This window comes from Nilaparvata lugens, chromosome 3 (genome assembly GCF_014356525.2).
Source record: "Nilaparvata lugens isolate BPH chromosome 3, ASM1435652v1, whole genome shotgun sequence".
In the NCBI taxonomy this organism is placed as follows: Eukaryota; Metazoa; Arthropoda; class Insecta; order Hemiptera; family Delphacidae; genus Nilaparvata; species Nilaparvata lugens.
The window spans coordinates 78669112-78686269 of NC_052506.1; the positions used below are offsets into that span (position 1 = coordinate 78669112).

General features: G+C 32.5%; 1 protein-coding gene across 1 annotated transcript in view; it reads left to right on the plus strand.

Annotated features, from left to right (window-relative positions):
• Positions 1-2274: 2274 nt before the first annotated feature.
• The window catches only part of LOC111060639, a 39668-nt gene continuing 24784 nt past the window's right edge, over positions 2275-17158 (plus strand). The window contains exons 1-4 of the mRNA XM_039424725.1: positions 2275-2430; positions 5608-5759; positions 9201-9279; positions 11475-11611. Coding sequence (XP_039280659.1) covers positions 2388-2430; positions 5608-5759; positions 9201-9279; positions 11475-11611 — 411 coding nt within the window. The 5' untranslated portion in view covers positions 2275-2387. The remainder of the gene's footprint in view (positions 2431-5607; positions 5760-9200; positions 9280-11474; positions 11612-17158) is intronic.

Here is a 17158-nt window from a genome sequence, read left to right on the forward strand (position 1 = left end):
AATCTGAGTACCCTTATAAATTATTTTGTCACGACATGCTTCGGCTACTAATGCCATTTTCAACTCATAATAATTTATAAGGTTACTCATATTAATATTTTTATTTATATTAAAAGTAGCTCTAGAGAAAAAAAGATGAATAAATTATAATTTATTAAGCGAGAAATTATATTTTTAAATAATTTCATAATGAATTTTTATAATCAAGATGAAATATTTTTTTAATTGTCAATTCTACATTGTTGAAAGACGATCTTGCAACTGAGCAAAGCGAGAAAGAGATAGCGCTATCCGCTTTGTTGAATTATAGACAAGGATAGTAATACCATTGCTAATCAAACACTGCCATTATAACGTGGACCTCACTATATCACCCAGTTGCACAAAAGTCTCATGAATAAAATGTGACAGGCTTTTGTGCAAACTGGTCCTTATTTATCATCACGGGGATGAAATCCCCTTCAAATCAAACATTAATATCGGGGATGATATATTCTGTAGACAATATTCTGTGGTTAAATTATAAATTTTCCACTACAGTCAAACCTCAGTATAACTAAGTCGATTATCCCGAGAAAAAATTCGCTGCACAGAGGTATTCGTTATTGAGAGGTTGTTCTGTCAAGAAAACTTCCACGATCTTATGGATCTTGTAATATCATATCACGGCAGTAAATAAATGAATATGCTACATAAAACATCGCGAATTTATGTAGGATACCTCTATATTAATACAGAAATTTGAAAATTCATGCTGTTTTAAAATAAAAAACATGTTTTTTTGAATATTTGTAGAATGTAATAAGTAAGTAAACTCACCAATTTATTCCCAGTAAGGTTGATTTGTACTATACTTTGTGGTGTTTAATCAATGTACATATACCGGTACAATCAATGTACATACCGGTACTCAGTACAGTAGCAATATTTTTCAACTTCATTCATCAAATTAATTTTACTACTTCTCACACTACTATAAGATTGAACACAACGTACTGTAATTTTGTCAATAACTTCACTATAAATACTATAATAACTCAACTTTCCTATTTTTTAATGTTTTAATTGAAAAAGTTAGTAATTTTTAGTTGAGTTTTGCATTTGAATAAAACATCATGTTCAATAAACGATTCACATCTATTCAAACAGTCGAACAGGTTGTCTGGTACATTATTTTACAGTTTTAATCCTTGTCTGATATTATTGAAAGCTTTTAGAACTTCTTGATCTGACGGATTCTTCTCCTCAGGTTCTTCACAGTCATCATCATCATCATCATAGTCAGATCTAAGAATTGAAATGTGTGACAAAAGCAAAAATGGGAAAGTCCAGTCGTTCACCTGCCTGGTCTACGAATGACAAGTCCTTGAAATTCTATTTCCAGTAACTTGCATTCAATTTCCGACATGTGTTTCAACCTCTATTGACTATTTAATAGTTCTATTTATTTTTTATGTGTCTACTTTTGTTACCATTTGACGTTGTAATGCATTTGATGTTCTCTTTTGCTGCTACAATAAAACATTTATTATTATTATTATTATTGTCTACCGCCCTATCTTTTCCCTACCTGAATTGCCATTATTTTCAGTCTATTGACCTTTCTGCTGAAACTATAAACAATTTCTTGAAAATTACCGTCTGCTTCCTATACACACACTACATTTTGTATGTTGAAGTGGAGAGAAAACTTTGTTGTTGAGAGGTCTGAAATTCGTTAAATAGAGGTAAATAAGCAGCCAAAACTCTAAAATGTCATGGGACAAGGTAAAAATTCATTGTATGGAGGATTTCGTTGAGTGGAGGTTCGTTATAGAGAGGTATTTTTTTCTGAATGTTATTTATTAAATGTTTTTTTTCTGATTATTTTCCTGAATGGAGTGATAGGTCTCAATTTATTTCATACAGACTATAGTATTCAAGATTTCCGGTGGACAAATATGCGAACAATCCAGAAAAAAGTATGTGGGCGTCTGATATATCGTGGGTGGACCAGAGGTGAATTTATTTTGAAAAGAAATCCAGTCTCACTTCACGCTCAGGTGAAAAGGTATCAATTTCAGCACTACTGTAGTGATATTCACTTAAACTGTCAGTATTCCAAATGATTAGCACCAAAGCTTCCCATTCAAACAACGCTGACACATTGAAGTGAATCCCGTCTGTGACGTCATTGAGCCTACAACCCCCGTGACGTCATCGATTCAAATTTTCCGCCAGTGTGGGAGTGAGACGCGGCGCATGCGCAGTAGAGAATCATGGGGCAATATACTCCTCGGGCATCTATTGATTGCTCTACCGCCAGTACGTTCCAGTTTTCAGTCAGTGAGTCAGTCATCCCATCTCATTGAAAACTCACCTTCACCAGGTTTTCTTTCAACTGCAACATGATTCACCCTTCGACTACCTGTCTCCTAATTGTAGCAACAAGTAAGTCAGTACCTACTCAAAATTCATTCTGAAAACCAAACACAAAAAGTACCGCATTATAGAGGAACCAAAAACACAGGATTTCCCAACCCTTTCGATTGATATTGACATTGATTTATAGTAGCTTATATACAGTTCGTCCAACTATTAATTTACTTCAATATCGAATTCTTCATGGTTCTCTATAAAAACTTGTACCTAACACATCTCATAGTTTGACAGAAGATTGATAAATTTAATCATGAATCAAAACTACCCCATTGATGAAAGACTCTTAGACACGCAGAAGTATCGACTGACATATGCAATATTGTACGATACTGTAATTTATGGGAAAAAGTGAGATTATATATTACAATTGCTTGGATTGAATCTACAGTTTTGAAATTTTACCAGTAGAGTCAGATAATTGGAATCATAAATTAATGTGATTCAAATTATTATATTAATTAATTTCGTTATGAATATAGATTATCATTTTGGCTATTAAATTCAATTGTTTAGAAATCGATAAACTATAATTATTCCGATTGAATCTATAATTCATTAGAATTCATTAACATAGTTGAATTGTGACTATAAATAAATTACCAGAGCTAAAATAATAATTTAAATAAATATTTGGTTGTAATTAGCCATGGGAATGGAATATTCAGAGAAACCTGAATGATGTAATGTAATCTATGTATCTATACGTCCTTTGATAAGATAAGTATCACAATTATATTTTTGAACTGAGAAATCACAGAATAGAAGACAGAAAATGAATCAAAGATAATAAATATATGAAATATATTTTTTGAGGTTTAGAAGAAAATCAAAAAGGTAACTGCAATAAATGAAAAAATATATATCTACGGATAAAAACACTCCACTCACACATGGGCTACTTAATAATAATAATAAATAAGAACAATATAAAAATCTTGTAGTACCCTTTATTTTTTGTTTTTTGTCTATATATTTTTTCAACTTTAAAATAGTTTAAATTTTAAAGTTTTTTTAAAAAAATAAAGGGTACCTACTACAAGATTTTTATATTGTTTTTATTCATCTACGGATAATCAAGTGAAGGTGGCATTTTAATAGTGCATTATGTCTTAATGAATTGAGAGATATTCACTGATTTTACAGATGGAATTAAATAGAGAATGCATTTATTCAAATGCTAATTAATATATAATTATTGAACGAAAATCCTAAATAAATGCTGCAAATCACCCCGAAGACCTCTGCTACTGCAGACATTGACAACAGGGCTAACAGCTAGATGGAAATTCGATGAGAACTACTCCAAAAATTAGTTGCCAGCCCGGGAATCGAACCCGGTACCTCCCATTTGCTAGTCAGAAATGCTTACCCTTACACCAAACTGACAATCCCTGGATAGCAGCGCTCATTTTATACGAAGCAATAGCGGCCAACCAGTTACAGATGGAATTAAATAGAGAATGCATTTATTCAAATGCTAATTTATATATAATTATTATTGAACGAAAATCCTAAATAAATGCTGCAAATCACCCCGAAGACCTCTGCTACTGCAGACATTGACAACAGGGCTAACAGCTAGATGGAATTGGAATTGGAATGGAATTTTCACTGATGTTATCCATTCTTCTATCTTTTTAATACTAGTTTTTGATTTTAAGTTATCTGGTATTATGTTGATATATTAAGGTTGATCTACTGACTATTGTCAGTTCCACATAATTTATTTGAAACAAACTTGAGTTTCAATGCACTAAAGCTGGGTTTACACCAAAGTTATTAAAAAAATGTTAATAACATAATGCTTATAGATTCTATAAGATTGAACGGAACTTGACAAACACATAATTATGTTTTTCATGTGTATGATAAGATATGTTCAATCTAATAGAATCTATGAAGAATAAGTTATTAACATTTTGTTATTAACTTTGGTGTAAACGCAGCTCAAGACATCAACTTCAATAGTATTTTTTGGTAATACTGAGCCTAGACCAAAACAGACCACTGAAGATGAATTTAGAGGTCTTTTTTCCCACCATTTCAAGACACTTTTCACTTTTTGTGTATTGTGGTAATTATTCATATTGAATGAAAAAGACCATGCAACTATTAATTCTATGATCTGCAACTTTTCAGAATTCGAGACTTTTGATTCCCTGTTTTTTGGTTCATCCAACTTCAATTCCATCTGTGATATTAGCTTATTTTTTCAATGATTTAGACTATATTATACAAATATTGTAGTAACATATGTAATGTATTTATGATGTGATGTTTATGACTTGTGTTAATATTGTATTATATACGATGCATAACATGAAAAATAAAATTGAATTGAATTAAAGACTAAGAAATTGTCAAAGAACCACAGATTTATTTATACTTAGAAAGACCGGTTTCGGTTATTACACCATTGTCAATCTCTGATAAACTGAATCACAGATTGATTCATCAGACTGGTTTATCAGAGATTGACAATGGTGTAATAACCGAAACCGGTCTTTCTAAGTATAAATAAATCTGTGGTTATTTGACAATTTCTTAGTCTTTTTCATTCAACACTTTTCACTGTTTTTGAGTTTACTTAGATGGTCTATACTGAGCCTAGACCAAACCAGACCGCTGAAGATGATGCCTTAGTGCATTGAAACGCAAGTTTGTCTCAAATAAATTATGTGGAACTGACAATATCGTTTTTATTTCACCTTAGTATGGAGACTCTCCACAACATCTCTGTTCATAGTGTAAATTCGATCTATTACTTATGGAACTGGCTCCAGCATACAGCCATGTCAGCTCTATTGATTTGGAAATTTATTTATTTATTTAATCATTCAGAATTACACACTTACAGAAGAGTACCACAGGCTTTTAAGCCCAAAACGGTTCCAATTCTAATTTATACAACAGTCCAAATGTAGCTAGGTTATGTGTCACTCAACATTCATCAATTACACACTCAATTTACAATTCAAAACACACAAAAATAATTTTTAAATTAAAAAATACTTTTAAATTAAATTAAATCAATCACAATTAATAGAAAATTCCAAACTTTGAAAAAACTATAAAATTTTGAGACCGAAAAGACAAACACACTAAATTATCCTGTATACGGAAATGGTTTATTATAAGAAATCCCAGTAACATGAATTTTGTGTGTAACTTTGGTTTTTCTCTCAGTTCTATTAGCTCGTATAGACGCGCAAATAGGCGTCAGTGGCCAGCAAAGTAGCGAGGCGCCTCCAGCTCCGGCTTCAGTTGCATCCACCAAAGTCAAATCCCCACCAACCGTCGAAGTATTGGCAGAAGCCACTGCTCAAACTGTTACTGTTGTAAGTATATCTCCAAGTATGATTTATATAAATAAAAAAAGAAATATTTGACCGAACGCAGTGAGGTCTATGTTTGATTGAATGAAAAAGACTAAGAAATTGTCAAAAACCACAGATTTATTTATACGGTACTTAGAAAGACCAGTTTCGGTTATTACACCATTGTCAATCTCTGATAAACATATCAGAGGTTTATCAGAGATTGACAATGGTGTAATAACCAAAACCGGTCTTTCTAAGTATAAATAGATCTGTGGTTTTTGACAATTTCTTAGTCTTTTTCATTCAATATGAATAATTACCACAATATCAACTTCTCAACTACACAAAAAGTCTATGTTTAAACTCGGATTTTCTTTTGTCTGTATGTAAGTACGGTAACGCATCTACGGCCAAACGCGTTGATAGAACTCTATGAGATTTGGCAGGAATATTCATTTTTTAACTGCGCGTCGATGTATGTATACACAAGGTTTTTTGAAATTTTGCATTTTAAGGAAAACAATGAAAGGAAAAGGAATTTCATCCATACTCCGATATCATTATGATATCATCTACTCTGAAGGTAGGATTAATCAGACTATAGAATTATTAATAATCAATCAGCTGACAAGTGTATTATTCATTGCATGCATCACACAGATGTCTCGAGAAGCCGTGTCTATTATTATTTTGGAGAATACTATAGTGAGGTCCACGTTATAATGGCAGTGGATGAAGATAGAAGAATAGCGATTCCAATTCTCTACATTGATTAATTATATTTCTATACCATCAAAAACATAATTGGTATTGTTGTGGACCTAGAAAAGGATAGTACCACCAGCTTTGTCGGAAGATAGACAAGGAAAGCAAAACTCCCAACCCGTCCTCCCTTTCAGACTACAGACCATCAGCTTACTATCTGTGCTCTCCAAAGTACTAGAGTTGATTGTCCACAAACAGATGAGTGAATTTATTTGCAGTAGGGGGCTTATTAGCGACTTCCAGTCAGGATTCAGGTCTGGTCACAGCACCAATTCTGCTCTTCTCAAGGTGGCTGATGACGTTCGCAGAGCAATGGATGGCAGGGAGCTCACACTCATTGTCCTTGTTGATTTCAGCAAGGCCTTTGACTGTGTGTTCCATCCCATCCTATTGTACAGACTGGAGGGTATGGGTTTCTCTCGTTCGACGGTGGCATGGGTGCGGTCCTACTTGCAGAATAGACGTCAGTGTGTGAGACTTGGAGGTTCCTCTTCGCGCTGGCGACCAGTGGGACGAGGTGTCCCTCAGGGTTCAATCTTGGGTCCTCTGCTATTCAGTGCATACATTGACAACTTGACTCATGTACTAAATACTACAGAGCATCACTTGTATGCTGACGACTTGCAGCTGTATAAGCATTTCAAGCTTGGTGATGCGGCGACAGCTGTGAGTGACATGAACCATGACCTTGCCCGTGTGATCACCTGGACGGAGAATAATGGTTTAAAAATTAATGAGAGCAAATCGCAGGTCATGGTTGTAGGTCACTCAAGACTCTTGACTAGACTAAGCCTTAATGACTTACCCCGCATAAGAATAAACAATGTTCAACTTGACTACAGCACCAGGGTGAAGAATCTTGGTTTAACTTTTACAAATACTCTCGACTGGACAGACCATGTAAACTCGACTAGTAACAAAGTTGTAGCTGGGATTAACTCTTTGAAAAGGATTGGACACCTTTTACCTTTCCCTACTAAAATCATGTTTGTTAAAACATTGATTTTCCTTTTTTTTTCTACTGTGACTTAGTGACTATGGACATGACTGTTCAACTTACTCAGAGATTGCAGCGCGCTCAGAATTACTGTGTGCGCTTCATCTTTGGTTTACGACGTGACGAACATATTACTCAATACTTTGGACAGCTCAAACTTTTAAGACTGCACGAATACAGGAGTCTCCATGCACTCATGTTCCTCTTCAAACTCTTGAAATCTCGGTCCCCCAATTACTTGGCAGCAGGGTTTCGCTTCATGGGTGATGTTGGCAGGGGTGGGACGCGTCATGGAGCTTGCTCATTGTCCGTTCCAATTCACAGAACTGAGCTATATAATAAGTCATTCCATGTTAGTGCGATTAGATTATGGAATTCACTGCCAGCTCATATTAGGCTGCTTGACAGTCAACGCCGGTTCAGTGCGGCTGTCGTGGCGTGGATCAGAGGGGGAGGGCTTAACTAGGCGGTTTTACTCTATGTTCTTTAGAGGTGTGAGTGTAAGTGTGATTGTGTGGGTGTGTGTGTGTGTGTGAATGTTTTGTGTGAGTGAGATTTATTCACTATTAAGATTTCTTGCTTTTAGTTTTCTCTTTTTTTTCCTCTTAATTTATTCAATTTGTAGCAAATTGATTTAGTAGTTTCCTTATAATTTTTAATTATCATTTAATTTCAAATTGTAATGTATATTGTTATTTCTATATTACTCATCATCGTGGGTTAAATGGAAGAGGGGCTTCTATTGCCTCAATTTCGCCCACATCACTTTTATTGTAAAGTGTAAATAAAAGTCATTTATCTATCTATCTATCTAATTATGATTTATATAAATAAAAGTATAAACCCTTTTTTCTATGTATTTCACACGACATGCAGTCAAATATTTGAATAAATAATCAAAATCTTTTACTTAAATATTATTACTTAGGTGGGTTTACACCAAAGTTATTAACAAAGTGTTAATAACTTGAACCTAATAGATTCAAGATTCATCATTCATAGATTCACCAAAGTTATTAATAATGTGTTAATAACTTGAACCTTATAGATTCTATTAGATTGAGCATAACTTACCATACACTCATGATGATCATATGTGTTTGTCAAGTTACGTTCAATCTAATAGAATCTAAAACGATTAAGTTATTAACATTTTGTTAATAACTTTGGTGTGAACGCAGCTTTATCACTCATTATTACTTTCATTATTTACTCAAATATTTGACAGCATGTCGTGTGAAATACATAGAAAAAAGTGGTGAGTTAATACATCGCAGCTCGGAATGTATCAAGAAACCACCACCAAAGATATACATTTTAGTAGGCTACCCTTTTAAAATTTTTTAGTCACAGCATGTTTCTGGCTATATTATGCCATTATCAAGTGATTTGGAAATAAATATATAAAAGTATATATATATACATAAGTGATTTATATTTATATAAAAATGACACTGATTCATTCAGTCATTAACTCACTCACTCACTCACTCAATCAATCAATCAATCATAATCAACAGAACTAAAAAACTACTGAACCAAATACGTTTAAATTTACGTGATCACGAAACCATGGTCCTGTACCAAATAAATCTGTAGAATTTGATTATATATATATGTGTGTTTTTATTTCAACTAATTAATAAATAATTAATTGGTATTCTGTTCAATTGACATTTATTTGCATATTGTTGTAGGTGGCTGCTAATTTGAATGCAGAAGAAAGTGTGTCAACATGGAAGCCTGAGAAGAAATTGACCAACAAAATAACAACAAGTAAGTTTATCATAATTGATATTTTTTAGAATACTGTAATATTGTGAACAATATGACAAAATAATTTTGTTTGATAGGCCTATATTATTCTTATAACCATTGCTACTGATGTTTAATAGTCTACTGCAGTGTGGTTCTCAAACTTTCTACTTCAAGCCCCCCCCCTGCATAATTCAGCTGTAAGCCGGACCCCCTACATGTATAAGCATAGACTACTATACGAGTTGTACATATACGTATACGTACGTATATACCTACATATTCTATACTCAGTATTTTTGTTTAGTTGAGTTTTGCACATTCTATACATAACCCAATGTTGCAATAGTTTCAATCATAATAAAACAACAAATGCTATACAAGCAAAAAATTATAATTTATTCAGGTACTACAGCTACTATAGTACATAGTTGTTATTTTTGTTTCTCATAAAAATTAACAATACTAAGAGCGTCAGTGTAAAGGATGAGCTTGTTTTTTTTCGCACAGAGTTTGTTGAAACGAGGTGTCAGCTCCGATAACGCTATTTTTTTCTATCATGTTGAGGGAGCACTTATTGATTGAGAATTTGAATTTGACAATACGGTTGATATAAATATTTTATCAGTAAAAATTACACACATGTATTTTTAAAAACAGAAAGATTGCTTATCGTAGTAATTATTTTAGAAGTAAATTAAAAACATTTTCCAACCAAGCTTTGCGCCCCCCCCTTAGCATTCATCGCGCCCCCCTTGGGGGTCGCACCCCACACTTTGAGAACCACTGGTCTACTGTATAGCCTATAATACAGATTGACACAGAATAATGGTCCAGCGAGTGTTGCGAATTTTGTGGCGAGCTCTGGACCTACACTAGTTTCGTCTGCCTTGTAAACAACATAAGTCAACTCGAATATTCCCGCGCTCCACATTGCGATTATTTCGGTTCCCAGTGTGCGTGCCCCAATATTTCGCAACGAAAACTTCGGTTGGAAACCGCAGTCTGAATTCTTGAAAATTCCGCAACGAATTTGTACGCATCGGTGTGCGCATACCTTAATGGGAACTTTTAAAAACGCCATAAAACATTAGTGGGAAGGGCAAAAATGATTTTATTCAAACTAATGTAAAGTTCAAGACTTGCCATTTGAGAATTATTGATAACATCTATCACTTTTTGACAATTACTTCTTTATTCCTGCACGAATACACTCTTGAAATCTGTGTTGAGATTCCTGAACGATTGCTGCAGCATTTCAGCTGGGATATTGTTAATTTCATTTTGAATTGTCTGTTATGATTCAACCACAGTTATTGGTCAAGTTGTGAAATCGTTTGATTTGAGATAGCTCCACAAACAGAAATTCACAGGTGGACAGATCATGGGACCAGGAAACGCAGATGTTGTAGCGATCAATGAGGAACCGTCAACACAGATTTCAAGAGTGTATTCGTTCAGGAGGAAGCCATCTTGAAGAAGTAATTGTCGGAAAGTGATAGATGTTATAAATAATTCTCAAATGGAAAGTCTTGAACTCTACATTAGTTTGAATAAGATCATTTTTGTCCTTCCCACTAATGTTTTATGGCATTTTTAAAAGTTCCCGTTATTCTGTGTCACTCTGTACGTATACCGTATCTAAATCAGGAAATATTAAGCTATAGGTAAATGAATGACTATATTCAGTTATCAACCATAGGTGATTGTATTTTATGACCTCTTGATATTATATTGTTATTGGTAGGTGCAGAGGAATTCTAATATTAGCCTATGCATCCTAACACCTATCAAGACTTTTATTAGGGGACATTCAAAGATATATTTCAATTTTGTAGGTAATCTTTCAGCCCACGGTACTTTGAGAGTCATAAATATATCATAGATAGACTTGTTCAAAATGAAATTGTTATTATATACCGGTGAAGGGATACTAATATACCTACTATCCATCCTAACTCATCTCAAAAGTCTTTCAAAAGGGGACCTTCAAAGATGTTTTGCAATTTTGTAGGTATTTTCCAGCCTATTTTTAAACAAAAATTGGTTCATAAAGAAATTATAGCTGTATAAAAATAGAGAGTGACTTATCAGACAAAATATATATGGTGTATATATATATGGTATATATAAGTATATGGTACATGGATAAGTAAATGAATAGACTAATAAAAAACCTGGAACTTGATTTGTTCGACATTTTCTGTGGTTTGCAGCAACTCCAGATACCTCATCCAGTGGTGCTGCTCTCTATAGACTGAAAAACAATGACGAAGGGGGTGGAACTTGTATTCTTATCAAAATGGACGCCATTCTCAACTACACATACAACACAAAACTTGGCGAGAGAATTGTGAGTTATTAAAATAGTTGATATAATATTTTTGGAAGATGAAATCAAGTTGTAATTTGTGAGTTGAACATAGCTATGGTACTTGTAGTCACACAACAGCATTTCCATGTCATGTATTTCAATATCACTTTTTGTGTAGTTGATAAGTTGATATTGTGGTAATTATTCATATTGAATGAAAAAGACTAAGAAATTGTCAAAAATCCACAGATTTATTGGTACTTAGAAAGACCGGTTTTAGTTGAACATAGCTATGGTACTTGTAGTCACACAACAGCATTTCCATGTCATGTATTTCAATATCACTTTTTGTGTAGTTGAGAAGTTGATATTGTGGTAATTATTCATATTGAATGAAAAAGACTAAGAAATTGTCAAAAATCCACAGATTTATTGGTACTTAGAAAGACCGGTTATGGTTATTACACCATTGTCAATCTCTGATGAACCGATAATCTCTGTTTATCAGAGAATGACAGTGGTGTAATAACAGAGATTATCGGTTTATCAGAGATTGACAATGGTGTAACCGAAACCGGTCTTTCTAAGTATCAATAAATCTGTGGATTTTTGACAATTCCTTAGTCTTTTTCTTTTAATATTTTAATATCGGCCTACTTAAATTTACAATTATAAAATAAGAAAATAAATTGGAAATTGCATTTGTTCAAATGCTAATTAATGAATAATTATTATAAAAAGAAAATCCTAATAAAATGCTCTAAATAAACCCACCGAAGGCTTCTGCTACTGAAAATATTGACAGAGGTCTCACAGTGTCCCACGAAGAGGGTTACACGTTTAAGTTTATATTAAGGTGCGTACAGATATACGCGTCGCGAACATGAGCAATTCACTTTTAATCAGCTGACTATATCTGTATTTTTACAGAAACAGTATAATATATATATAAAACGAAAATGATTCAGAGCAAAATTTTACAACAACACAAAGCCAGCCATTTTTCTAGAGAGGGAAGAACAGGAAAAAACCTAAGTTACAAATCACAGAGCCAACGCCTTGTTCGGTATAGATTTTACAGACACGTCACCAAAAAATTATAACTTACAAGTTTAGAATTCACATTCTACATCTGTTCTCAATAAAACTTTATTTTGAAACTGTTATTTTAATTTTTCATATATATTCTCTATTTAAATAAACTATTTATCTATTAATTTTGCTAACCAAGCCTCGGTGACACCATGGAACAATGCAACAATCATTTACGATAAAAAATTCTCCGTCGAAAAGTTTGTCCGTCTATTGATGACTCTGATATTTACTATAAAGTTCCATAGATCTCGAATTGAAGATTCGATTCCAATGTGAGAAAAAATGTAATATTACAAATACCCCCCTCTTGACATAAAAAATTTTACTGTTTGAAAATTTAAAGAAAAAAATTACATTGACCCTAATGAAAATTGTTGAAATTTAAATTTGAGAACAGTAACAATTTTTTCTAGAAAAACATTACATGTCATCCAATAATATTGAAAATTATTATAAAAATTCATCAATAGCGTTTGTTATATGTTTCCAAACAATATTTCAAAATATAGAATATCAATATTACTTTTGATTTAGCTTTATAATTTAAAGGAAAATATCTCAACAGAAAGTTTAATATGTAAAGAATAGTTTTTTGAAATTGCACATAAATTTAATAGATAGAAAAATTTAATTTTTATTGCATAAAAAAAATTTAGTATGTTGAATGAAAAATTTATTATTATTATTATTATTATTATTTTTTTTTTTTTTTTTTTTAAATGAATTGATGAATTGTTACATTTAATTTTCACATAAAATTTCAATAAATCAAAAAATGTTCATTTCTTTCACTATTGACGCGGTTGATTTTATTGATGCACATTTTGGAAAACAGTCCGTTAAGGCACTCAGTATGATTTTCAGTTAAGTGTGACTCCAATGTGATGACGTTAGTGTTGGGCTGATCTGGATGCACGTAGTGTTGGGCTGATACTTGTAGTCGACTGATGCATATCAAACTCGATACAGGTGACATCTCAGTTAGCATTGCCTCATGCTTGTAGTAGACGGCTGCATTCCAAATTCAATACAGAGTCACGTAAATTTTGTATCATATTTGTAATTATACAATGTACATTTCAGGCTTGAAATGACAATGTAATTCGTTTTTTGGAAAAGAGATAGACGCTGCATACAGGATTAATTTAGGTGAGGATTAATTTAGGTAAGGTTTGGTTTTTTGATATTTTCAGCTTTCAAGGTTTAGAGTTCTGCATACAGGAATAATTTAGGAGAGGATTTTTGAATCAATTCTTTCATGATACTGTGACTGTTATTCTGAATTCAAAGTTGTGAATGTGAACATGGATGGCAATTACCTCCAGGTAATGTAGTAGTGTTGAAGTTTGAGATACAAAGTCAGCAATAAGCATTGGCATTGCTATTGGCGTATGCTTTGGTGTCGGCATTGATTTTGGCATTGGCATCAGCATTGGCGCAGGCATAGGCATTGGTATCAGCATTGGCGCAGATATTGGCATTGGCGCAGGCATCAGCGTTGATTTTGGTGTTTGCATCAGCATTGGCGCAGGCATTGGCGTAGCTATTGGCATTGGCATCAGCATTGGCGCAGATTTTGGCATTGGCGCAGGCATTGGCGTAGCTATTGGCATTGGCATCAGCATTGGCGCAGATTTTGGCATTGGCATCAGCACAGGCATCGGCGTAGATTTTGGCATTTTGGCGTAGTTATTGGCGTTGACATTGGCGTAGTTATTAGTGTAGGCATCAGCGTAGATTTTGGCGTAGTTATTGGTGTAGATATTGGCGTAGATATTGGCGTAGTTATGTCACACTAGTTCGAAAATCACCCAAATGTTCTTAACACTCTTCATGGCGTTCACTTGTTGCTGATTTCGAGATTCACATGATAACTATTTCAATGTTAATGTCTGTGCTGTACCTGTTATCTTAAAATGCTTATAAACTAAAAAGAAAAACTTGATTAGGCTATCAATACAATCTAATACACATGAAAATTATTTTTAAATATATATGAAATTGAAATTTGTTAACATCTTATTATACAGTCAGCAATACATAAATTGTGAAATATGGACATATCAATGATAAATTTAAAAAAAAATTCATTTTCATCTATTCACTGTTCAAATATCAAAATTTAATCCATTCTTCAAAATAGAAATAGAATTTCATAACACCCTGTATCATTATCAAAATTGTAAAAAACATCAGATCATCACAACAAAAATTAATTTCAATATATATTTCAATAATTTCAGACAATTGGTCTTCTATTCACAATCATTTCATAATATATCTGCATTTCATTATCATTTAATATAACATTTCATTTATAGCAAGTTCATTTCACATTTATGATTTATCATTCAGGGTTTCAAAATTATTTAGTTTTAATTTTGTTCAAAAATTGTATAAAAAGCAAATTATTTAATATTATTAATCATCGTTTGTTGGATACTATAGTTTATTTCGACTTTTCAATGTTCTAAACACAAACTACATTTCATGACAAAACTTTACTATCAATCATTAAACAAGAAACCATTCAAAACATCAATAATATTTTGCTTCAAAGGCAAACAATATTCATAAGTAATCTGCATCTATGGCAATCAACATTATTAATCATTATTTTGCATCTATGGCAATCAACATAAGTAATCAACACAAAAATATTATCTCATTACTGCCTCTCTAAGTCATAACCTCTGTTATTCCTTCTTTAGGCAATAATGGGTTTCCATCTCAAAAAACAATCACATACCAGCAAAATTCTAATCAACAAACCCCACTAAAAATTCTACATACACTCCAGCATCCATTTCAAACGATAATCAATCATATCAAAATTTATAGAACAAACAGTTTTAAAATTTTGAAAAAGATATCAATCACAAAAAACTTATTTCAATTAATAATATAACAAAACGTTTTTATTCAATAAAACATTATTATTCAAGCTAACTTTCATTAATACATCACATATATATGGCTACAGAATTCATTAATACTTTCAAATTTGAAGTTTATTTATTATAATAACATAATTTATAATTTAAAGACTGTATAATAAGTACAAACATTTCAAGATTATAATACAAAGATGATCAAGATGAATAATGGGTAAATAAGTTCCCTAAAAAATACAAAAAAGAGAAAAAGAAAACTGGGTAAATAAATTCCCTAAAACAATACAAAGAAGAGAAAGATTAATTAGAGCCTATCCTACATGTCAGTACTGAACTTTCATGAGGAAGTATATTTAATAAAATATACTACTATGGAATTTTGTAAATTCCAAGTATGACTCTAATTTGTTATAATTGTGAGCTATCACTCCCACAAAAACAACTGGTGAAGGAAAAAATGTTGACTATTGTGACTGGGTGGATAGTTCCTAGATGTCTGTAAGGCAATGTGATAGCAGACTCTAGTATCGGACCACAAAAACAAAAGTATGCAAAAGGTTTTACAAACATTTGATGTTGCAGTCTTAAGGTTTTTATATCGCAAACAAGTAGGTCAGATAATCGAGTCCAGCCGTATGTGGTTCACGCCCACACCTCTAAAAGAATCACACCTACTTGTCTACCAAAAATCCAAAGTATTGGACAGCAAAAAAAAATAAAATGCAAAATGGGTTAAAAGCCCAGAAGAAAACTATAACCTAATTACATATGGCTTATGGCACGATATGCAATGAAAGATGAGAACATGGGACAAAATTGCTCTGAAAAACCTAATTACCTAATATGATACCTAAAAAAAAATAGACATGATTAAAATATGTAATACATGATGAAAAAATATACCGCAAGCAAACAATTATTTACACTACAATGGATAGATTTTAGAAAAGTTAAGTTTTATCAACAATTTAAAGATTAGGAAAATAAGCTACTATTTTAACTTCTAATATTATTTCAGAAAAATACAAATTTAAATGACTATGGACAAGATTGGTTAAGATATGCATCATAGAAGAAATTTACTGAACATTACACAAAGACAGGAAAGAATCGAAATTTGAAAAGATTAAGGGCCAAGAAAAATAGGCTACAGGAAAGAAAAAAGACACAATTATGGACTCTTACCATACACTGTGTAGCGATTATGCTATTCTGAATCCCGGCATAACACAGGATTCCTAATCATTGTGTGCTTTCTGATGGTATTTCTTCATCATATATTGATTGACTCTCACAATTTTACCTGTACTTATCTCTTCCAGTTTGAAACACCCTTTATTGAGATCATCTCTTATTATGTAAGGTCCACGATATTTAGGACACAGCTTGGCAGAAAACTTCTTCAGCTTGCTCGACAAAATGTAATTTCGAATTACAACTAGATCATCAACCTTGAATTTATACTTGGGTTTATTATGCATATTCTGTTTGAATCTTCTGATGACACCTCTATTCTTTATTCTGTACAGTATTCGTTTGTTTCTGATACTTTCTTCTTCAAGTTCAAACTTATTTTCTACAGGATATTTGATATACT